The sequence below is a fragment of the Manduca sexta genome, chromosome 2 (assembly GCF_014839805.1).
Source record: "Manduca sexta isolate Smith_Timp_Sample1 chromosome 2, JHU_Msex_v1.0, whole genome shotgun sequence".
NCBI lineage: Eukaryota > Metazoa > Arthropoda > Insecta > Lepidoptera > Sphingidae > Manduca > Manduca sexta.
Window position 1 is genome coordinate 408,086 of NC_051116.1, and position 25,945 is coordinate 434,030.

Sequence of the window (25,945 nt, forward strand, 5' to 3'; positions counted from 1 at the left end):
TAACTCAATCTGCCACCGTGACGATGGCACCGCGTGGCACTAAAGTAATACAGCATTAGCATTTATATTGGGTTATTTTGCACATAACACACAATAAGCTTAAAGTATGATTACAATTTACATATTTTAATTTGGTTTATCTTTGCTACAAACCTACAGTTAATGGATTGTAGTTTAACATAAACTATTTCTTATGTTTACGCGAATGTTAGAAATTGAAATAAAACTATTTTTTTTTTGGGTTTTACCCCTGTTACCACTAAGGCCGTCTTCGACACGTTGGGAGAGAGTTATGACATAAAATACCGCGACAAAATCCAACAAATAGTTTTATATCAATAATTTCGTATTGTCAGCCACCACTATTGCGGCACGACAGCCATGAGAGTTTGGTTCCTGGATAAAGTAAAATGTTTTTGTGTTTTTCTACTCAGTATCAAAAGTATGGAATTTGCGCTCCATATAATGACAGACTCGCCCCCTATCACATTATGGAACGGAATACACTGGACAAAAAGTGGGTGCACTTGTTGTATACCTGCCTATTTCTATGGGGATAAAAAGCGTGATTGTGCATTTATAAAACCTTTAAAACTTTATTTGTAGTGTTTCTTTTATATTTCTTGTAAAATATAAAATTATAAGTGAAAAAGTAAGCATCATATTAATTTATTGAACAAGTCACGGCACTTTATGCAATATTAGTAATTTGTAGAAAGCGTTGTGGTTAGTACATTAAATGATATCAACATATAATCAAACGAATTTATAATGTAGTATTGATTGTTATCCCGAATGAAATCAAACATCTGTGATCAGCCATTTCTGATAGAATGAAACTTAGCCCAAATTTCATGGTCGTGGTATCTACAATAATACATTTTTCATTGCTTTTTAGATTATATTTATTAAGCCATTTGGTTTTTGGTCGCGGCTTCTCAAACAAATTGCCGGCATAAAAAGTAAGATCCGTGTTCCAAACTTAATCGATATCCGAAAAGAATTTCGTCAGGGTAAGTTGCTTACATGCGAAATAACGGAATATTTCATCTGATTTTAATATAGATGGCGCTGGTATCATACAGTTTTAGTGACTTGAAAGACTTTTCACGTGGGCGAAACCGCGAGCGACCCCTAGTAACTAAATAAATAAACATATGACTTATCTGAGAATGACTGCAGTATATTTAATATTTCTTTTTACCGAAATACAGTAATTTGTGATTTTCTAGGTAGTTTTGCTACCTGTTTATAGGTAGACCACATTATCAATTATTTTAATGTGATACAGTATATATGATCCGAAAACAAAAGTAAACTAAACCCTCTTAATAGTTTTAAATAAACGTAAGAGATGGCGCTATTAAATAGTATATTTTGAATTTATTTAATTTTTTTTCTACGTCTACCACGAAACGATCTATCCTGAATTGAATAAAAGATAATCAGTTTTATAAAAGTGAAAAACAGCATATATCTACAAAAATACAATAATTCCTACAAAATAACACAATGAAAGAAAATTCTAATTCACAACATCTAAACTCAGTTCATATCGTTACAAAAAAATAACACTTCGATACGATTCCATGAAACGCAGAAAAATATGTACATAATAAATCAATGCGTGTGGTAAAAATAACTGCTCTATGAAAACAGATGCACCTGTTTTCAATCATAATTTTTAATTTTAACGCCAACATCCCCTGGAGCGTGAAATTCCAACTGGCCGTTAGTTGAAACGTGCGTACTATAGATTTTGAACTGGAGGAACAAAGTTCCAATATAAATTGAAACGTGAGAACAGTTTCCATCTGAGAACTTTTTTAAAATCCATTATCGGCTTTTTCGCATTTTAATCCAAAGAACAATCTAAAGGTTTTAATATTCCTACATTTTAGCTTCGAAACGTACTCTCCGGTAGATACACACAATAGATTTAAAATTCCCTCCATTTTACCACAATTATCTAAGTGAGTCATCACAGATACCATCGTATTTACACAAAGTTACGTCATTACAAAGTTATGGAAATAAAGTTATAATCTTAAAAGTACTTATATGTCGATAGACATGGTATAACAACTTTAGAACTTAAATAAAAATAACCTTGACTCAAGACATACAATAGAATATCGCTCGTTAAAATAGATATATTAGTCATAAAGGTACCATAATAATTACAAATTAGAATATAATAAGGTAATAGGTATAATTAAATTTCGTCATGCATAAAACTATCATAATCGTAATGACGTCGTGATCATAGACAAAAGTATACAATCCTTTGCCCCGACTTTGTATGATACAAAATGTTTCAAACTCTCATTATTTATATTTTACTTATATGTGCCGTTTTGATATTTTTAAACGCCCAAACGTATTTAAACGCCAGAACAATTTTATTTATAAACAGTCATAATAAAAGTTCAAAACAGATAAAAATGCGATGTCCAAAAAGGAAAGTAATGTAACACATTTACATTTACCGCCAAACGAAAAAAAGGTTTTTATATTCGTAAGTTCTATTCCAGTATAAAAAGCTTTATTCTATTTATTTTTTCATCCGATGATAGCATTATTTGCATCAATATTTTAATGAGTACGTATTATAAAATACGTGGCAAGTTCCCGTTTTTTATTTTGTTTTAACCAATATTTATTAATTATTTACAGACAGCTGCACTAGACATTAGAAAACCAGTTGCAAAATATGTAATTTTAATAACAAAGGAAACACGAACCTTTTGAGTAGTTTAGTGGTCAATGCCTTATGCGGCTGTGATAGTTCTATTGCAGTGATAAAGCAATTGTTTACAATCTCGTGAATTGTTGGGAAATGCTTGTCTTAATTATATTTTACATAATTACAGATTTATGGGATAAATACTTATGCGTAGTTATGTTCTAACATGCATTTCACATAGCATTCACATAATATTTATATAAAAACTAATAGGTTTTAAATCGAAGCGTACACACGAATTAATATTGCTATAAATACCATAACATAGTATACTTTCCTGTAATAATATATAATAATTTGCAACAGACAGATCTGCAATCAATAACACAAAATATTACAATAAAAAAATATTTATGTTTTGTTTGTGAAAATTAAATTACTGGCAACCCCATCTAGTAAATGCCATCGTTATTCTATTTTGTTTTTGGCCAAATAGTAATGTGACTGTTTACTCAATGTAATCGATTAAATATTTTGTATACATTTAACATAATCAATCATAGAACTTGCATTATTTTCCTAAGATTTATTTAATTTAAATATTAGAAATATATCCTTCTATTTTTATAAGATCAATTATTCTATATTTATGTTCAACTAAGTTCTTATTGGCATGCTTTTAACTTTCTATTAAAACGATTACTACCGAATAATCGATGTCACTCATGCCGTGGGTAGCGCTTATGATTCGATTCACGTGATTACGTCACTCGAGCCAAGCGAAGCGCGGAGGGAGATGTACGAGATCCGTACTCTGTTAAAATTAATACGTCATCTCATAATCTAAAGTGATATTTATAAATTATACTGTGGTCTCGATTATAATCCAATTATACAACAGTAAGTACATCAGTTTGTCCAGGCTACGAAGTTTCCCTTCGTGGCAAGAACGCGTTGTTTGGTTCACAGTGCAGTGGCTATAAATGCATAATATAACCTATCTGCGCTTTGCATAAATCTATGAGGCCGTAGCCTTGCGATTGATGCAGATGCACTCAATGTGGTAATGAGGCGCTAACGCGATTACAAAAGTGATGAGAACGTCATCGGCTTAGCGTGGAAGAGTCGGCGGGTTTTTGCCGCGCTCCACGGATTGTTTATTTGACGCGTTGGTTGGTCATTGCAGGCAAATATGCCGGCGGCGCGGGGCGTGAAACGTGCAGCGTCGAAATCGTCGGCTCCTACGGCATCGACAGGACCGAAAAATAAGAAAAAACGCGGAGGTGAGTACATCTTGCGTGTCTGCAATTGTTTTCCTTCGCTCTCCGTGGGACGTCAATGACCTGTCAAATTGTGATGGCGGGAAACGGCGCGCAGTTGCTTTGGCCATATTCTCGTACTTTTTGTGTTTACAATATAACTGTATGCAAATAGTTGGTTGGCAACTAGTTTTATCGCATTATTTAGACATAATAACGTTGATTATGTAAGCTAGGTGTTTAGTGGAATATTTTGAGGTTACACGGTTGTGTTTGGCTCGCTGTACGCGCTTCAGTATTGGCGCGTGGGTCCCGTTACTGGGCCCGCTTGGTCTTCACTCAATCGTTTATCAATTTGAAATTGATAATAAATATATAATATCAAAATAATAGACATATTTTTACATAAAAACTATTTTCTTTAATCAAACATATTGAACTATTGATTATTTAAAGTAGGAGTAGGGACAATATTATTAGGTATTTTAGACCATTTATTCAGTAAACATGGTTTAAGCACATTGCTTATCATACTACCATAATCTGGCACAGGAAGTGTTTATTAGGATGTGGTTTTCGTTTTTTTAAATTCATGGAAAAACTTCACAATTTATAAATACACACTGCTCTAATAATCAGTTAATTAACAAAAATATTTTAAATAAAAAAACTCAATGTTTCGGTTTTATCCTGTTTATAAAAATGTTATTTAATTAAATAATTTACCTTAAACTTTTGACTAAAATATAAAAAAATATATTTTTTTATTTTGTTGATAACTTACACCTTTTTAATTTACATCTACAGTTAGAGTGATTTATTGTAATATGTTATTTCAAGACAAGTATGTGGTTTCATTTAGTAACGCAATGTCAAAATGATGCTAAATGAGAACATTTAAAGACATTGTCATGTTAGAAGAAAACACTTAAACTGCTGATCTTGTATGCAATTTAACACACATATTGGTTACTATGTAGTCTGAAAAACTACTTGTATTCTAAAAGGTGTTTTATATGGGCAGAACTACAATACTATCATCCTGGATTAATGCAAGTAGAACTAGTCTTGTACGTTATACTGTCCCATAAAAGGTTTAGGCCTTAGTCCACAATGCTGACTTAGTGCGGGTTGACAGATTTCACATACCACTGAAATTTTACAAAGAATCTTAGAATGTATGTTTCTTCAAAGTGTTCTACCCAATAACTTAACTTTGGTGATCGTAGAAGACCCGGTATATTCAATGTGGTATAGACGTTGGCTTTTCTTCACTATATAAGCAAATGATACCCGTGAAACTTCATAGTCATTAAATTACACAGTCTGTTTCAATACGAACTAGGCTATTGCACACTCAATGAGTGCAAGTGGTACATTGATTCCGCCAAAAGACAAAACTATCTAAAAAAAGCCAGTAGACTGCAATGCATTAAGCAATCCATATAAAGAGATAAAACATAAAAAGACTTATAAATCGACTCCCACGCTGATATACATTTGTTATGTAAAATTGTATTGAAAATAGATTGTAACTTTATACTTAAAACAAAATGTCAGTGAATATTATATTTTTGTAATATAACTATGAGGTAGAATTTTCATGCATAGTATCATTTTTTAACAATAAAGTTATAATACTAACATTCAAACACAAATAAATGAGAAGGCGACAAAGCTGCTTGTCAGAGTAGCAGCATAATTGGACTGAGTTCTGCCAAAATATACTGACTACTTTGAAACATTTGTAGTTTGTTATGCCTGGATTTTTCATATATAAAAAAATATGTGTGGATTGGTTCATACATATATTTTTTTTGTATCAGACATAAATATATTTTGGACGTATTTGTTGAACCGTAAAAAAACACATTTGGATTAATTATGTGTTAAATAATAAGTCAGTTTTCGTTTTGGAATAACTCGGTCCAATTATCCCTGAGTATTAGTAGCACCACCGAAATTTTACTTCACTCGCAATCCTGAGACATAACATGATAAATTTCATAATGGCCAGTAATTATATATTACTGGCCTTACACAAAAAGTATGAGTCTTATCAGGTGTAGATTATGGGCTGATACCTATTCACTACCGCAATGGTTTATTATACAGTTATGGTAGGAAAAACTCAAATGAAGGGTGTCATTTTCCATACACAACATATAGGCACTCCCAAAATGCACAAATGCTATTTGCAAATCGTTTGATAATTATATTTTACATAGATTAAGAAAGGGTACCCAGCAAGAATCAGATTATATGTAAATCATTCTAATAACAAATAGTTTTTACATAAATTAAGAAAATGCAACTGCCAGTAATCTGGATATAATATGGACCCTTCCCAACTGATGCACCATAACATTTATTATTATAACGAATACAATGATCTTGCAGTTTAACGTAACAGCCAAATATGTTACAAGGCCAAGTTCATATCAGATGTATGGTAAACATTATAAAAATGTTGCAAATTGTAACATTGTGTACTAATGTAATTATGATTCATATGAGGATATTCTAACGTTGGCCACTAACAAGATAAATCAAGGAAACTGCCAACATAATGAACGTAAATAATACCTTTTAAAAACTATGTTACATTATGTTGCTGTGGTAAAATTATGTTAGATATTTAAATATAGCTGAGTATACAAAATTAAATATATTTTTAATTTTGTAATGTTTGAAATTAATGCATAAACTGCAGTTTTTGGGTAAATTTGGCATATTAGTAGTGCAATTCCAAATTTATATATTCTAAGTTACTGTTTACACCAGAAAAGTGACGTTTTCTTAAAACAGGCATCAGTTAAAAGGCATTCTGTTTTTTTATTTTATATTACAATAGCTAAACGACAGTCTAAAGCAGTAATTCTAATTTATGTTAGACTAGCTTTTGTCTGTGACTTCGCCTGCGTAATTTTTTTTTTCTGTGATTATTATTTTCTTGGGATAAAAAGCAGCCTATAGTACTCATGAGTACTGTAGCTTCCTATTAGTGAAATTCATAAGTCTAAAATCATGAAAATCGTTTTAGTAGCTCTTGAGATTAATGCGTTAAAAAAAACAAACTCTTCCATGTTTATATAACAGTTTAGATTAGTACAATGTGCATTTACCATTTGACTTTTCAATCGTAACATACAGGGTGATTTAAAAAGAATTAACAATTTATATAAAAAAAAATCTGGAATATTTATGTTTTTTAGTATATTGTTTTATGTAATACTTTCATTCTTTCCAGTCCAAAAAGACCTAACCAAACACACTTCGACAAATAATTTAAAACCTAAGTATAATATTCTTCAAGATACCTTACAAACTGGTTTCAAAGTTTCTAAATAGACGCAACAAGTGAGTTCCTTTCTCCCCTCTGTCGTCATCAACGACTCGTACATCGAAAACTAATCAAAGTAATTAGTGAGCAAGGAAACTTGCATAAGTCAACGTCCTCAAGCAAATTTTTTTACAATGTAAACAATCGCGGCAAGCTGACTTCTGCAAGTTTTTAAACTTGCACGACTTGCGGCGAGTCATATGTGTATAGAATAATGCAAATATAACCGGTAGTTAACGCGTCCAGAAGTTCTTATTGTTGCAATAACTTAATAAACAATACAAATTGCTTCACCTTGGAATCGAAAAGAAACCATTAAAAAACAATTACTTAATGTGATAGTTTTGATGTATTTTTAAACGCATCAAACATTCACGTAAGATTCTCCATACAGTTCGTGCTAATTCGGACCAGCGACAATCGATCGCGTTTATTTCCGTCTTGGTCGTCTGCAAACAAAAATGAAGGCGCTTCCTTTGTAACGGAAAAGTTTTTAACTTGAATGAGACGGAAATAACTTTAAAGACAGCATATGGTTTCTTGTACTTGAAAATGGAATGTCTCATTTAATGTTAGGGCTGCTAATTAGAATGGTCGCAGGTTCGATTTTTTTGTATGTTACTGCAGAATTTTTAGGGAAAAAAATATTTAGAATACGTTATGCTTCTTACTACCTTCTGTAGAATTAGGTCCCACACAAATTTTCCGTGATAAAAATACCCAATAAGTTATTCTAGAAATTGCTTCTACCAAACTTCATCCGTTTTTTTATGAATGCTGAAGAATGTTCAGTACGAATGCTAAATCTCCGGCACGCGGTCCATGGGAGACCTCATGCACCCCCATTGTCAACACCAGATCTAAACATGTTTAGCAGTTTCTACAAACATTATCATAAATTTTCTTATAATGATATAAATTTAGTGGGCAATGGACATTGACTAATAGGGTAAACGTGTTCAACTATTACTTTACTGACTTGTGTACGGAAAGGTTCGCTGTAGTCATACCTTATTTTAGTTCTTAATGTTACGTAACACCCACGTGTTTATTTTTAGACAATAATATTAGTTTAAAACCAGTCTATTGTGTTTGATTTCGCACATCTGTGCAAACATTGCATTTACTGAGGGAATGAAACAAAAAATATTTTGATTATCGTGTTTGTAAATATTCAGATATTACAAATAAATTTAAGAGTTAGAATAGTTTCGTCGTAACGACTGTGAACTTTATTACCCGGTAATTAGGTTCTCAAATAGTTAGAGTCGACCCCTAGTCCGTTGAAATGATTATCATGATAGAATACTTCAGGTTACGACGAAGACTTGCTGGGTTTTACCTCTAGATGTCTTAAAATGCGTGCCATTCTTCATCTTGGCTTACATGAATTGCTATAGTGGTTGGAATCGTGCGATGCTATGCTGAAAAAATAGCCACCCTATATTGTAATATGTTTAACTGGACACCAGCGTCCTCCACTGACACTTGAAAGGATTTAGACCATTGATTCCCAAAGTGGTCCAGTTGGACCCCCTGGGTCCACGAAAATTTATCTGGTTTGATAGTAAAGTACTACAATGTTGGCTTGACTTCACCCCTCGCGATGGTTGGGCGGTAGTTGCAATGCACTTTCTCAGCGATACCAAAAATAAGAAAACAGGTCCACCGGAACCAGCAAGATTTTTAAAGGTGTCTATCGGAAAAAAGTTTAGGAACCTCTGATTTACACCATAGTCCACCACGCTGGTCCAGTGTGGTTTGGCAAAGTTCACGTTCCTTCGTAATCATTTGTTTTTTTTAATGATCGTTATAGTGCCCCTGATGTTAAGCAAAGAACTACAGTAATGTGATAGGATAAAATAAAAACGTTTTTTTTTCACAGCGATCCAGTTAGAGATCCCGGCTGCCCCGAAGCGGCGCGGCCGTGTCATGACATGCGGTCAAGGCGACGTTGGACAGTTGGGACTCGGCGAGGACGTGATTGAGACTAACAAGTGAGTTATCTATTTATTTAACTATACAGAGTCTTTTGACATCGCGTTACTAAAAGAAACCACATACTCATGTATTTGTAAATCACATTTTACAATAAGTTACTTCAGCCGTAGATGTAAAATAAAAAAGTGTTAGTTTCGAACAAAATAAATAATAAAAAGTAATTTTAATTTTACGCGCCCTAAAGCCACTACTACTACTGTAACAGAATTCGTGGCAGCGGCAAAATCATAATTTCAGTGAGAAATACACCCACGCACACGCCATATTCGCATTAAATTGCAAAATCATAAAAAAATCAGAAAACTAAAGCCAGGATTTTTCGTGTAAATATGAGTTATTAATGGATGATTTTCCGCACAATGTCAGTAATGGTGAAGATGTGAACGCAATGTCAAAATGACCCTGTATCACTGTTTAATATTAAAATTAAAATACTTATTATAATTTATCACGTAAGCGAACAAAGTGGCACTTATGATACGTCAAAACAATGTATAGGAATAATAATTACTAATTCTAAACAACAATCAAAATTACTTAAATAACTATGGACATTTTTAAGTTACGGATAAAATTTATAAGGAATAACAAAGTACAAACCAAAGTAGCCAGCTCGGCATTATTAAGGCAGTTATACTAAAGACTCATGCGTATGCGAGCCTTTTATCCCCGAAGGAGGGCGAGCCAAGGCAAGACTAAATACAGGGTCATTTCGACATTGCGTTACTAAATGAAACCACAGGTTCGTGGTGACCTCTGCTAACACCGTGCAAAAGATTATTCATAAGTAACGTATATTTACGTCAATAATCCCGATTTTAGATTTATGGTTTTTTGATCACGCTGTCTCTTAACGCGCTTAACTGAAGTGAATGAACTACGTCACAGCTGATGATATTATTACCGAACCTATAGGGTTCAGAAGGTCAGCTCACAAATGAACTCTTAATACGTTCACTGACTTGGTTGCAACAGTTCATTGAGTCAATAATTAATTACTACAAAAAATATTTCGTCAATTATAAACGTTATTTTCGTTAATAAAATAGTTTTCCTACCAAAAAAGTTACCTACATAATTCCTAAAGTTACAAGATTTAAATCTATTGGTATCGTATTTTTTAAAATTCTACATGATATTCCGACATTTATTTTAATTCCAACATTAATATTTCGGTTTGTCATAATATCTAAAAGAAGACTACGTACACATTACCGAACGTCATATTATGCTTTCTGTACCATTTCTTTGCTATGGCAATACGTCCGAGTCTTTGACCGAGTGAAAAGAGCGCGCCATTATTCAATACAATAGTCGTACTCTTTCTCGCCTAAACTAGCAATGTTGTCAGTATAAACCTTTTAACCAAAAAGCTTGCTAAAACGACACAGCATTTCAAAAATTCTGATATTAGATTTTTTTTTTATTACATGATGTTCTAACAGATTTAACACACAATTGTATTACAAAATAAAATAAGTAATGATTTATGATGAAATGATTAATGAAAAGTCTACCTAATTAAAATAATACACAGCAATATTTTAGTATTTTTAAAACATTATTTTAAGTAATAAAGTATAATAGAGATTTTGGATTCAGTCACTCATTTTCAATAGGCATACGGGGTATAAAATAAACAAGATATTGCACAATAAGTTAATAATAAAAAAAGTTTGGTAACACTGCGAAGGCACGTGTTAGTTGTAAAACTCTGGCTCGTCAAATATCGTGTACCTCCAGACTAGTGTTGCCAGGGTCAATTTGTTTAAAATCAAGAAGGTAAAACAAATCGAGATTTAGTGTTGTAGATCGGGACATAAAAAAGCAAGTATTTTTTTAAAATTTAAGTTTTATGTATTGCGTTTTACAAAAATATCATTGCAAGTCATGCTAAAGTTGCGTTTTATTTGGATTTCTGTTTTAACATCGAAGCACAGATCGCCGGGTAGTCGCATCTCTAAGCAAAAGAATAAAACAAAACTGTACCTTCAGCGCTAGTGAGATGATACTTGCTATTTTGATTGCATTGTCGCACTCAACACAGTGATGAATTCGTAGTTTATTTTTCATAATACTTAATGGTTTTAATAATTTTATTGGTGCAAAACGGGTCACGTCCCCAGAACCCTAAAAATCGGGACATCCCGCGCAAATCGGGACATCAGGCAACACTACTCCAGACTACTACATTTGGGGAATTCGCTAACCTCGTGTGTCGCGTGTTGGTCGATAAGGCACAAAGATATTTAAAGTGGTCCCCTAAATGCGACCTTAACACGTATAAAATAGAGTCTATTTTTAGAAATATTTTTGTCATTTTGAATATTTTACGATCGCGAAGCTGCATCGTTGACGCGTACGCGAAACTGAACTAATCACAATCTATTGATTATGTTTCTAGCGGGGGCTGTCATTACGATTTTAATGTGGATTTATGAATTTGCGATAGGTACTGAATGGAAAAATCCAATATCATTTTGTCCGACCCGGGATTCGATCCCGTGACCTTAGCAAAGCATCCGTACTATAATACAACTGCGGCACCGAGGTAGTCACAAATTAACTCTATTAAAAATACTTTGAAGTATGAAACAACTTTTAAAGGAACAAGCAATCTACAAATCATTAGGTATTGGTAAACGCATTTACTATTTTGAAAACATGTTAAGACTTAAGATACCTATTGGGACGTCGCGCCGTGACGCATCCCGTCGTTCGACATTTTTACCTAAAACTATCACATTACCTAATTATTATCAAGATTGTAACTTCGTTATTAATTGTTCGTGTGAATTGCCAGACTTGCAGAATGATATTTTATTGTTATGAGTGTTATAAATCTAACCGTTGAACATATTTATTATAACTACTTATCTACTAAAATGGATGAACTACCTACATTAGAATGTGTGTGTTTTGATTTAAAAGAATGAAACCACTTTAAAATTACGGAAATCATGTGTTATGTGTACCTAACATATGCAGTTGTGGTTATTTGATTAGTGTCGTTTGCTTATGATGATAGTTTGAGCATAGAAAATATTGTAATGAAATGTGATGATTAATGCGTGATGTTTATGTTGAGGCGTTGGATGTCCACCTGCAAGGTGGACAGACGACTTGATAAACGTCGCGGGAACACATTGGATGCAGGCAGCTTTCGACAGGTCCGTCTGGAAATATTTAGGGGAGGCCTATATTCAACAGTGGACTTTATGTGGCTGATGATGATAATGATGTTTAGGTATGTGGCTTTTTTGTAACGTCGGCGTAGCGTCGTCGCTGCTGGTCTAATTGTTGATTGAGTGATGTGGCACGACACAAAACCCTAGGTAGTTAAAGCGCCGACATCAGCTGTTCGGTTGCGGGGCGGCGCGCGCGGTGCGACGAACTACCCTTGCGCTCCGAGTGTGCATCACTTGTTCGTGTGCGTGAGCATAATATTATCAATGACTTTGTGCGATGTTGCCGCTCCGACGAATTCTAGTATAGTAGTAGTGGCAAAAGGGTGTGTAAAAAAAAAATGACTATTTGAATATTTATTTTGTTTGAAAATTTTACTTTTTTGTTTTTGACCTTAGGTTAGAGTAACTTATAGTAAACTGCTTCTTTCAAGATGACTTTCTCGCAGTTAAATTTAAGTCTAGGGTTACAAAATGACCCTGTATAACATACTAACAATAAATAAGAGATTGACAAAACATCTCACAGCAAGAATGTACTATGCATGCAAAAATTGACATAAAAAAGTATTTTCAAACATAAACATTTTAAATGACTATATAAATTTTGATTGTGTCTGAAATTTTATTTTTTTCAATTGACAGGTTTTTAGATGTGCGATAGGAATTATGTGTGGGTTTAAAAGAAAAAAAATCATGTAACTAGTAACTTTAATAACCTGTTTTTTATAAATTATATATTATTTTAAAGTATTAAAACTCTGTATACCCTACTTGATCAGTAATCTCAAATTTTGCCATAAATTGGCAAAAAAATAAAAATGTTCCACTCATAGTGCGGTCGTATCAACTTCAGTTTTGTACGCGTTGATATTTACTTTGATAACGTAACAGATTACTGATAACAGAAGAGGGGTAAAGGTCATTGTGACATGTTTTAAAAATTCTAACACTGTGCATTACAGTTGAAATATACCTTTGTTATAAAAACTTGTTAAAATATACAGAGATGTTCTTTTTATTTACAATATTTGATAGCTTTCCTTAATTTAAGTATGATATATCTCATAAATTACTTTTTTTTTATATACAAAAACATTAAAAAGATAAAAAAGCAACCCTATTTTGTGATATGTAACTATACTACTTAAAAGCCAAGACACCCATCATCTAATTGCAATTATTTTGATGTAACAGAATAGTAAAGTACAAGTTGCATAAAAGGAATCAGGCTCTTTTTGTCACTTCTTTTTTGAGGGCACGCTAATTTTCAAAAGTTGTAAATCCATAATTTTTTGTACTTTTTAATGGCAATATTTTCGATTTTTTTTTGGTCCACATTAATAGCCCTGAAATGAATACAGTGTGTTTGTTGTTCCAGATTTAAAGTTGTGACTGCGTTGGGTGACAAAATCGTGGAGATACGCGCGGGGGGCATGCACACAGTGGCGCTGGACAGCAATGGGAAGGTATGTAGGATACAGGGTGTTAGAAAATTGAGGTATTATATGTTAAGAGATTTGTAATTTAATTTTATTTCAAATTTTTAATAACTTTTGTTTTTTTTTTATTAATATAAATTATTTGTAAATAGACTACATTAGAAAAGTTTTCAATTCTTGTCATTAATATTGTAATTTGTTTCTTTAAATACTTCATCCACGAAGACGCGACCCCTCACCTCTCGAGCGGGGCGTAAGAGGATAGATCCGAGCACATCCAGGTGCAGTGTATGTAACGGTGTACGTGTGGCGCAGGTGTGGACGTTCGGGTGCAACGACGAGGGCGCGCTGGGCCGCGCCACGTGCGGCGAGGCGGACGAGGCGCGCGCGGGGCTCGTGGCGCTGCCGGCGCGCGCGCGCGGCGTGGCGGCCGGCGACTCGCACTCCGCCGCGCTGCTGCACGACGGGCACGTCTACGCGTGGGGCGCCTTCCGGGTCAGACATCTGCACCACTATACTGTACTGTACTGTACTATACAATGGGGCGCCTTCCGTATCAGACATCTACCACTATACTGTACTGTACTGTACTGTACTATACAACGGGGCGCCTTCCGGGTCAGACATCTACCACTATACTGTACTGTACTGTACTATACAATGGGGCACCTTCCGGGTCAGACATCTACCACTATACTGTACTACAGAAGGACGGGGAACAACGTGCGGACAAGCAGAGTGACTGATACCTCACTCAAATTTAAATATTGAACTCATACAATGTGTGTTTTAGGATTCTCACGGCACGATGGGGCTGGTGGTGCGCGGGCGCGAGGGCAAGGCGTGTCGCGAGCCCGTACACATCGAGCTGCCCGAGCCGGCCGTCGAGATCGCTTCCGGGGGAGACCATCTCGTCATGCTTACCGTAAGTTCTTTTTAAAATCATTATGATGAGGTTTATATCTAACAAATATGTATATAAATATTATGTACTATGCCAATGCTGGGCATGGTCCTCCTCTACTAGATTTATATTAGGCCTTAGTCTACCACACCACCATAGTGCGGATTGGTAGACTTCGCACATCGTCAAAATTGCTATTAAGAACTTATCAAGTATGCAGATTTCTCAAAATGTTTTCCTTCGTTTAAGCAAGCGATAGTTCACAAAGAATACACATATTTTTTTTAGAAAAATCAGATGTGTATGCCCTTAGGATTTGAACCTGCCGTCATTCAACAAACCATTCCACACAAATATACGCTCAACCAGTAATACAAATTTTAAATTTTACTCCGTATATTGTTTCCATATATTACCTTGCTTAACTAGCAATTTTATTAGCCACCGACTCCAAAATTGGTAACCAGTATACACCTGTCATGTTAAATAATTTTTTGATTTTTACTGGTTTTGAAGACAGTTTAATTTTTTACAAAAAAAAAATTAGACTGCCTCTGTAGCATAGTTGTATTGCGGTAACAGTACGATTTTGAAGACAGTTTAATATTAGTCAAAAAAAAAATACGCTGTGCGTGCGCTAGTTATATTCATTCCGCGTATTACAGCCACCCCACCGAAGCGGTCAATATCGTCGTTTGAAACGGTTGTAGTTATATTTTATTTTTATTTATTACACACAAAACAGGTTATAATCGGGTACACATACAAAACAGCTTAAAGTTTTTTTAACATAATTATAACCCAGAACTTGTGTTCCGGGAGTAATATTAAGTATTAAAGTTGTTATATTGTATTCATCAGACATCAGGCGCGGTGTACACTATGGGCTGCGGTGAACAAGGACAGCTGGGCAGACTGGCGCAGCGGTCCGCGTCCAGGGATGCAAGACAAGGATTCAGTGAGTAGCCTTGGAGTATTATATTATTAACTGGTGGTAGATCTCATATGCGGGAGTCCGCCTGGGTAGGTACCACCGCAATGTCTATTTCTGCTGCTGGCACTGTTGTGGTCCAGTTAGAAGGACATTGTAGCCAGTGTAACTACTGGACATAATGAGACTTAACATCACACGTCTCAGGAGTGCGAGGGCCATGGAATACCAAACAATACTCTGTAATTCAAGATGTCGGACGGTGTTTAACTTCTATAAAAAGTGTGACAAATACAACTTATTTACTGGTGCCTTGAAAGAAATAAAGTCCTATAATATGGTTCACAATCCATTTAACAACAATCTAAGATTGCCAATCATGTTTATCACCAGGTGCCCTGCTGGTGCCTTCCAAGGTGACGCTGAAGCTGGGAGCGTCTCGTATCTGGGCGGGGTACCACGCCACCTTCGCGCTGGATGCAAACAGCGACAAGATGTTCGCATGGGGACTCAATAATTATGGACAGTTAGGTAAGTTGTTCGTGGCACATGAGAATGAGTGATCTTAACGACAAGTGATTTTATACTTATTGAATGCACGAAATAGAAAAAAAAAAATCGATCAAAATTCGAAAAATCGAAATTGTTGTGTAGTATTGAATATTGACATTTGAATTGGGTTTTTCTGCTCTATATCAGCCAGGAGTCTGGAATTTGAGATACTCTAAAGAAAACTAAAATACTCATGATGAAAAGTGGGTGTCCTAGATGCACTTCTGCCTACCCCTTCGGAGATAAAGGCGTGATGTGTGATTTAGTTTATGAATTATAAATTTAAATTTGAATTCAGGTTTAGTAGGCTTCACCCGCTTATACTAAAACTATAAATATCTATAACTTGCACATTATGAAAAACAAGGCAGTGCAGTTTCTGTATGTTAAACTATTTTAACCTCCGATAGAAAAAGATATGTATTACCGGTCTAAGGTGTGTCTATAGTATTGTAGCCTTCGAACAAATGGATCGATTTTGATGCGATTTTTTTATAAAGGACAAAATGGGTTATTTTATGTTATGAAACATTCTAATATGAATATATTTACAGGAATAACAGGAGAAAAGCGTCGTCGGGCACTATACTCGCCGATGGAATGCGACGCGTTCACAGCGTGGCGCGACAGCAAGGGCGACAGCGTCACGTGGCGCAGCGTCGCGGCGGGGCAGCACCACTCCCTCGCGCTCGACGGCGCGGGTTCGGTGCTCGCGCTGGGCCGCTGCGAGTACGGCCGGCTGGGACTGCCGCAGCCGGAGGACGCGCAGCATCTCACCATCATACCCGCGCTGCAGCACAGGAACGTGGTCAGCATCAGCGCGTCTACCAGCAGCTCGTTCGCTGTTACTGCTGAGGGTCAGTATATATTACTGCAATCTATATATATATAAAAATGAATCCCTAATTCCCTTGGTTACGCCATCACGCGTGAACGGCTGGACCGATTTCACTTTTTTTTTGTGTTGTGTTATTGTCAGGAGAAGGTTCTTATAAAAGAAAAAATTCAAAAACCTTCACGAAAGTTTAGAAAATTTAAGAAAACTTAAGGAAAATATTAATTTTATATCAATTGTTTGAAATAACTGTTAGCGATTGACAGAATGCGCGCTGCAAATTCATAGTTATAACGGGACAACGTCCATCGGGTCAACTAGTTATTAATATGGAAATGATATCGGAAACTTAATATTAGGTATACGAAAAATTGCGAAGATATCAAACTGAACACTAACCCATATATTCGTGAGCAGGCGAAGTGTACTCGTGGGGTATGGGCAGCGAGGGCCAGCTCGGCACCGGCGCGTGCGCAGACGCGGCCGAGCCCGTCGCCGTGCCGCACGGAGACCGACCCACCATACAGGTCTCCGCGGGGGGACAACACACCGTGCTGCTCGTGGTAAGGATATGGACTACATCATTGTACTTTACAACTAGATATAACGCAAGTTTAGACTACCAAGTTCTCACAGCAATATATTCCGCTAGAACTTTAAGATGCGTTTACACTATCGACAATATTTCAATAACAATTCTATACACTTGCTTAATGTTATAGCTATTTACCTTCTTTCTGAACTACTTTTTTTCTTTAACAAAAAATGTTTCACATGCCAATATTTTCACTATAATGGCGCCGCGATATTATAGTGTAAATTAACACTAGACTATAATTTTCTCTCTAGTCGGCTTTATTCTATGATGCATCACACATTGTTCACCCACTCTACCCAAGTTTAAATTTTATCTGCCAACATTTAGGTTCACAATTTTTTCATTTCTACCAGCCACCAAATTTCACATAACACTAAATATACTCCTCCACAACAGGAAGACACATCATCAACAAAAGAACCCTCACCAGCACCGGATCAGGAAATGGCAGAACAGACGACAGAGGACGAGAACACAGAGGAGGAGGAAGTGAAGGCGAAACGGCCGAAAAACGAGCAAGAGGGAGAGATATCGTCCACGTCGAGCGCGCATGCGAGCGAGGTGGCAGAAGAGAGCAAACCGCAGGTCGGTAGATAGTTGTTATTGTTGTGTGCGGAGTGATGCTTTGCTGTAGGATATTCAAGGAAGGAGATATGTAAACAAATGTAGCTTGAATTATTTTCAAATATTTGGCTTTGATAAATAAAATAGATTCATGGACTATAAGTAACTGTGTAAATACCATATAGCTTATTTAGGCAAGGAGATTTCAACAGATCCTGTCGCTATTATAAATCCTAATGTGGCGTTGCATCTTGTTCAGTTTGGAGAAACCGGTAATAGAAAGTTGTATTTGTTTATATTTCCCTTCCTTGAATATAAAGCTTTAGAATTCATTACCCCATGGAACCTTTTCGCAGCATCAATAGATTTAACAATTCCAAAAATATATAATGTCCCTCGTGACATCTTTACAGGAAATAAAATGGCCAAACTAAGCTATTGATCACCTCTAAGACCCATTCTCACCCTCTACTGCACTTGTGATTAACTCTACATTATTTTCAAACACCTCTTACTGAGCAATGCAGTATATATCAGGATTTTTGAATGGATTGCAGTGAAAACTCTTTGACTGAAGGTAGCCCTTTATCTGGATGCTATATCAGATAGTTATTAAAAACATGCTCTGTTTAGCGGGACCTTGATTTTCGATGTTTTAACCGGTTTTTAATGTAAATAGTATTTTTTTCTTCGTTCCATAAAAAACATACGTTTTTAATTATGTATGTATTTCAGTCAAACATCCTGATTTTAAACTGCCCTGCTGAATGCTTTTTTTTTTTGCTACTTTTTTGTTCCTTTTTTGCTAATGTTTTTCCATTTGCAGCTCACGGTTTTTAAAATCACAAATCTAGGACAGAAGTCATGAAATGCGAATTTTTTCTTCCTTTTTTTATGCTTAGTGCATTTTCTCCGAGGGGCTGAGTACAATATAACATAGGTATCTGTTATTAGTAATTTTTTAAGGAAAGGACTTGATAGTTTCTAAGTTCTGTCCGGTAAGTTAATTGTATAAACCTTCAATATAACAATGAATTTGGTTAAATAAAGAGGTTAAATAACAATGATTATGTACCTAATGCTAAAAAAATATAAAATAAAACTTACACATAAAGATTTATTTTACCAAAGTTTAGTAAAGAATAAAAAAAAATTGTGAAATGTTTAGAATTTTCGTAATTTGTCAATTAATTCTTTTTCAATGACACTATGTATTTGATCTTAATGGATACATTCAAAATGGCCTAAGACTGACTACAATATAATAGATACAATGAGATATCTTGTCCGTTCTTATTACTGCCCCTTGGAGAGTGCACTCGCTTAAGGTATTTTCGAACACGAGTATAGTTCACAATGCAATTTCATACAAATTATACGAAATGTTGCAAATATATGATATCAAATAATTGTTGTTAATTGTAACTTGCTAATACAAAAAAAAATTACAAATGCAGTTTGGTTTATGCAATTAAAAAATTAAAGTAAAATGCAAGAAGTGATTTATATTTTTTAAAATTTACAATATGAAATATTTTTCTTAACGTTGGTAGTAATTTTTTTTATAATTTGCATATTATTCATTAATATAATAAAAATGCAACTAAAAATGTTGATTCCTTGCATCTCCTAAAGTACACATTATTTTAATTTGCAACCAACACTATTAGGCGGACAATTTAATAAGGATTTTTTTAATAGTTAAAAATTTTCATAAAAACCTAAAGTACATTTTTTAAATAAATTATTCGTAAATCTTTGCACATTTCCGCCGAAACTCATGCGCCGAAAATGTAGATCAACTGCTCTAGGCCGTAAGCTCGGGGGTCTTAACAACACCCTGTATGTGTATATTGATTTAAATAACTATGTTCGTTGTCGAAACATGAGTCGACTAGTTTCAAAAACAGCATTCTGTAAAATTTGGTATCAAGGTAGGCAATCTGTAAAATTAAAATTGATTTTGTGCTCTTGCAGAATAAATTATGCTAAAATAGTACTAGATTTATTACTTATCTAAGATGCTATATAAATTAGTTTTTTTAAGACATGGATAATACAAAGAAAATAGGATGTTGTTTTTGTTTACCAACATTTTTTAAAAAGTCAGATTGCCGGTTTGGCACTAGTCGCCTCACATAACTTATAATGCCGCATATAATTGTATTGCTACATTCGTGTTCGGAATATCACGTTGGTACAATGTCCCGCAGCGGGCGCGAGGAGTCAAACCCAAGTCCCGCAACAAACGGCGCTAGCGCACACGCACTGTACGTCACTGCTTTCATAACATTACCGGGATGTAGGGCTGGGATCAGTGCAAACAAACTAATATTTCTAAATATTTGCAGTATGAAGTCTGAAAAGTAAATTATAGTATTCAAAAACAGTTGAATTCAAAATTTTGCCGGTACTATGAATGGTGAACTTTTATAAAGGGAGTTTTTTAACACGTTCGTTTATTAAGGGATTGTTATTTTATCCGTAGTCAAATAAACTTAAGGATCTAATCATATTGGTGCATTGTAAGCGAATTCACAGCGAATCGAAGCTCCTAGTATAATAAAACTATTAACTTCACCTGACCGCAGCTCAAAAAACAAGACCTAGGATTTATTTATTTACAGTATGGGAAACTTACAGCTGTATATGTATAATTATATAAGAGATAGCACCAATTTAGATGACAAAAGCCAATAACAAGATCACAGTTAAAATTAAACTATTTTTCGGATTTTATCGCGGGTTCTTAATATTTTACTTTTCTCGCGACGTTTCTAAGACTTTGCAGCTTTTACGGTCAGGTGGGGGGGGGGGTCGAACATTCGCGTAAACATAAGTAATAATTAAGATCTTAGTTATTAAATTAAATAACGTGAAAAAAACACATTCGATTGAAATGAATTATGAATGTTTAAATTATTATTGAATGCATCGCTAATCCCAGCACTCTCCCTCCATTACTGACGATTCCCGTTGCATGTATAAACCTGTTTCTTCTTGGCTTTCTTCCTCTATCTAACTGCTACAATGGTTTTCTTTGGGCATCACCGAAATAAACCATTTAAGCAGTTTTCCAAATTTCATTCAGTTACTACAATGGTGTTACTGTTTCTTTGGGTTTCACCGAAATAAGCCATTTAAGCTATTTATCAAACATTCAAGCAAATATATTTAAGTTTGGTAAAAAATTTACTTAAGGCGATACCTCAAGGTCCATTTTCATACATTTTGTTTCACCTTTAATCTGGGTAACTAAACAAGTATTGGCAAGTAAAGAATTTAAATTCACGTCTAGTTAGTGATTAGTTCTCGCAGTTGAAAGAAAAACGTAAAAATAATTAATAATCATGGATATTTCGGCCTTTAAAATTTTATATGACGAAATTTTAAAGGTGAAACAAAATGTATGAAAATGGACCTTGAGGTATCGCCTTAAAATCGGTTTATAACTGCCATGGGACGATATTCATATAACTATCATTATGTAGTTAGTGTTGGTTTGTGTACGCATGCGCATTTTGTAGTTAGTAGCATGTTAATAAACGATGCTCCGATGGCGAATTAAAGTTGGCATTAATATTTTGTGAACAAAATCCCTACAAAATTTAACGCCCTGTAGAAAGTCATTAATATTATGACGTAAATTATTAATGTCATATCAATTGCTAAAGAGCGCTTTTGGCTTGAAGATTTGGAAACAATTGTAATGATGACGTACCAATGTAATTTTATTATTAAAATCTAGAATTATATGCCTTATTGCATATTTATTTGATATTCAAGTTTTATATAAATTTTCAAAATCATTTCAGTTAAAAATCTTACTGAATATTATTTTGTTTCGTACAATTTGCTTTGCATTTATAACTAAATGAAATTTGGTGTCGGTGTATACAGGCTGTGCTTTTTGTGTTTTCTTTGTATTTAGTTGTGTTATGTCGTTTATTTTGGAAATAGGAACACCGAGATATTGAAATTTGACGAAACAAAATAGCAAATAGTTTAATATATTAGCTTTTGATAATGCTAAAATTTCGTAACGAAAATGGCAACTATGTTTTGATTAAGTCCTCGCTGTTCCTATACAAGTCGACGATGAATATTTTAAATGTCGTAAGGGTTAAACTACAAATGAGCCAAAATACAAATTTTGGCATTTTACAATATTTATTTTTACTACAAAAATAATTTTATACCGCATTTTCTTCATTTTAAATATCCATGTTTACGGACAATAAATACTTCCACTTTAATGGTATGAGTGTAGTTACGGCAAAATGACCCTTACGATATTTGATATTTCTGTAGTCAATGTCATATTTTATTATAAACTGTATTTATAATTATACGTTCCGTTGTCAGAAGGTGAACGGTGACGAGACGGACACGCCCATGGAGGTTGACGACACTGGTACGTTTTAACATTATTATAATAATTTTGATGATGTTTCAATGTTTCAACATGTTTACTTTATCTTGGTCAAATAAATATTCAATTTGCATATTCTACTGTAACGAAACATACTCATTGTTTTTGGTTACCTTTGGTTCTTCATAAAAAAAAGCTAAGGTCAAAACCACACAGCCTATTCTTTTATTTTTTATATTTGGCTACAAGCACTATGTTGCTGTGCTACGCCAACAGCCTAGTCTTACATAATTAAAATCTTCCTCTCTATTTAGATGTATTTTATAAATCCACAGACAACAGCCAAGACAACAGTCAAGAGAAAAAAGACGAGGACACGCAAGACAAACCGGAATCAGAGCCGGAGCCAGCCAAGGAAGAGAGCAAGCCGGAGAGCACCGACACGTCCAGCGTCGACACCGCCGACAGCGAGCCCGCCGAGCTCAACGGCAAGCCGCCCTCCCCGCAGGCGCCGACCCCAGCCTCCACCCCCGCCTCCACCCCGGCCGACCCCGCGCCCGTGGCGCCGGCCCCAGCCGCGCCCGCCCTCGCGTCCGCGTGATGCCCAGCCCGCGCCGGGACGCGCCGCCGGTTCTAGCTCGTGGCATTACCGGGAACATTTGTACTTCGTATCTGGTATGAAATGGCGGCCGTTTTCAATTAAACTTTTTCGCTCGAAAGAATGAACGAATCAAAAGATATTTTTTATACAAAAAAACCTGTTCTGATTGGTTCGTTTTCGCGATCGGAAAAAATTGTGGTCGTTAATTGTTAAAGGTAAGGCTGATCTGCAGTTTCGACTATGTTTGAGTTAGAAATGTCAGTTTTATAGTTGTTTCAGAAGCGAATTTTTGTATTTTTAAAGTACAAAAATGTTGATTTTCATGTGAAATTAATAAAACTGATTTTTGACTCTGACTGAAATTGATTTTATCGATAGTCGATTTACAGATCTCAGCCTGTATCCAAGTTAAAATTTGTAAGTGGGTTGCTAAGTTTGACGATTATACAGGTGGTTCTAAAATGTCGTATTTTAGGCCATGTTAGGAGTATAATTTGTAACTTAGTGGTAAATGTTGTAAATTCGAGTATTACGTAATTACATACTAATTTCTAAGAGATTTCATATGGCACGTGGATAATTTTTTAATTTCGGGATTTTCAAGTTCACAATTTTTGACATAGAAATTATGATTAGCCTAATATGTATATGGTGTCTGCTGATTTTGAGGTTATATTAGGGTATATCTATTTGGTACCGCGATTATTTTGACATTATTGATACAAGGGAAAAATAATTATTTATTGTGAAATAAGGAAGTTTTTGCCCGATTGTAATAAAAGCCGTATTTTTCCTTCTATCAAAGTAACAAATATTCAATGTAGATGTTGATGACATTACTTTTACTTCTGCTTACACTATCATTAAGTAAATAATATTACTAGTAAGTTACAAATCACACTCCTTGTGGCAATTTAAGAAATACAACTTTTTCGAAACACCCTGTATAAGAAGGCAAAGGCACCAAACTTACAGACAAAGCCGTTTTATACTGGACAACGTCCGCCATGATGAGAAACACATTTGTGAATAAGTAAAGAGCGTCCAACGCGTCATATCAAGTTATGAATACTTAGTTATAAATGTATTTCTAAAAGTCAGCGCTGACGAAATCAGTGGCCGTTGAGACTCAAATAAAATTCGATTTTATATCCTTTTTACATATGATTGATATTGGTGTGACAAGGAAATCGAGAGGGTTATACTTTAATATCAACTGTATGTTACTATTATTCTATCTTGGTTTGGAGTGTCAGCGCTGATGCAAAATTCATGGTTATTCTTGAACGAGTTGTAATCTTCAGCATGTTTGTGGACAGTTTCGTCAACCGAGTTGCAGAGACGTGTTATTTTTTCAATAATGTTGATTTGACATAAAATATTTTTTTTGCTCATTATTTTTTTGTATGATTATCTGGATTGCTGTAAGTTGTGACATGGTTTTCGACTTCTTCTGACATTTAGGTGTAAGATTTCTGCGCAAATACAAAATGCATGATTATAAAGTTTCTTTTTGTATGAACAATATGACCGTGCCGTAGTTTTGACACTTGTTCAAGATATAAAACTAGAATGCACACGTACAAAAAGATTTTAGACCGACACAGCGCGTTTGTGATGTCCAACGCTTTGTCGTGCTAAATAAAAAACAGGGAAATGTAACACTTAGGTTTCTACACAATGTAGAACGTTATTTCAGTTTGTGCCACGAGAGTTGTAGACAATATCAAGCCTTGTATCTAGGTCTTACTCTTGTCTATTTCTACCAAGCACTGTTCCGGTTTGGTTCGTGGCCAGTGTAATGTATAATGAGTGCAGTGCCACGCAGTGTTAAGTTCTGAATGGTCCTGCTACTTGTCAGTTGTATAGAATGCTTGATTCAGAGGCCGGATATCGTATACCGTGCTGTACAAAATGTTATTAGTCTTGTGACTGATGTAAGTGACAATTTACAATAGTGTAATTTTGACATGTATGTAAAATTATGCTGATTTTAATTGGTGTAAATTATTGAATATTTTTGTGATTTCAAATCTTAATAATGGCTTAACTCTTTATATCACTGGTTAATGCAAGAGATAATTGCTATTCACATGTACATAAAAGCATTTACATCAGTTTGCAAAGACGGTCATGTTTGGTGTTCTGGAAGGTTCGGCGGCGTCAGTTGAAAGCGGCAAGATGGCGCGTCCCGCGTCGATGTAATATAGTATATTTCATAATTAGACACGAGGTTGCTAGAATAAATAAAATATTATATAGTATAAGATTGTCGAGTGATGCGCGCGTGGACTTTACGAATTGACAAAAACGTTACGTTGTTTTTTTTTTATTATTTTTATTTTATACAAGTTTGTGCATGATTCTAAAGGAAGTACAAATGTACTGTACACGCGACGCTATATTTCTTGATTGTTACAATAAAGATGAACTATAATGTATTGTGTTTTCCTAATAAAATAGTAGTGTATATTTGAGTTTCATTTGTCGAAATCATGGTTGATTTACAAAAAATTGTCTCATTATTTCAAACCTTTTCTTAAATAATTTATCTAGGTGAAAGGTTATGCAGATTTCTAGAAATATTTTCGATTCCCTATTTTTTAGTTTGCCATTGGATGCAAATTTTTTATTCAGTTAAAATTGTAAAAGTGATCACCATTTTGAATTTC

General features: G+C 34.8%; 1 protein-coding gene across 2 annotated transcripts; it reads left to right on the forward strand.

Moving 5' to 3' along the window:
• Nucleotides 1-3,446: 3,446 nt before the first annotated feature.
• Nucleotides 3,447-25,743, forward strand: LOC115453360 (regulator of chromosome condensation). 2 transcript variants are annotated; one of them, XR_005112242.1, is made up of 14 exons: nt 3,447-3,586; nt 3,873-3,969; nt 9,174-9,285; nt 13,856-13,943; nt 14,232-14,411; nt 14,710-14,841; nt 15,682-15,778; nt 16,145-16,282; nt 16,858-17,160; nt 17,556-17,701; nt 18,133-18,321; nt 20,514-20,570; nt 22,666-22,714; nt 23,008-23,056. XR_005112242.1 is itself a non-coding variant. In XM_037437891.1 (13 exons), exons 2-13 carry the CDS (start codon nt 3,879-3,881, stop codon nt 23,271-23,273), a joined length of 1,791 nt encoding a protein of 596 aa, XP_037293788.1. In that variant the 5' UTR covers nt 3,447-3,586; nt 3,873-3,878; the 3' UTR covers nt 23,274-25,743. The 2 variants fall into 2 exon arrangements, 1 of the variants encoding a protein (XP_037293788.1); XM_037437891.1 differs by lacking the exon at nt 20,514-20,570 and having other exon boundaries at nt 23,008-25,743.
• Nucleotides 25,744-25,945: the final 202 nt, after the last annotated feature.

Coding starts and splice junctions, on each gene's coding strand:
- LOC115453360 (XM_037437891.1), top strand. CDS start 3,879: ATGCCGGCGGCGCGGGGCGTGAAACGTGCAGCGTCGAAATCGTCGGCT. Junction 14,412..14,709: donor ACGCGTGGGGCGCCTTCCGG/GTCAGACATCTG, acceptor TGTGTGTTTTAG/GATTCTCACGGCACGATGGG. Junction 22,715..23,007: donor CATGGAGGTTGACGACACTG/GTACGTTTTAAC, acceptor ATAAATCCACAG/ACAACAGCCAAGACAACAGT.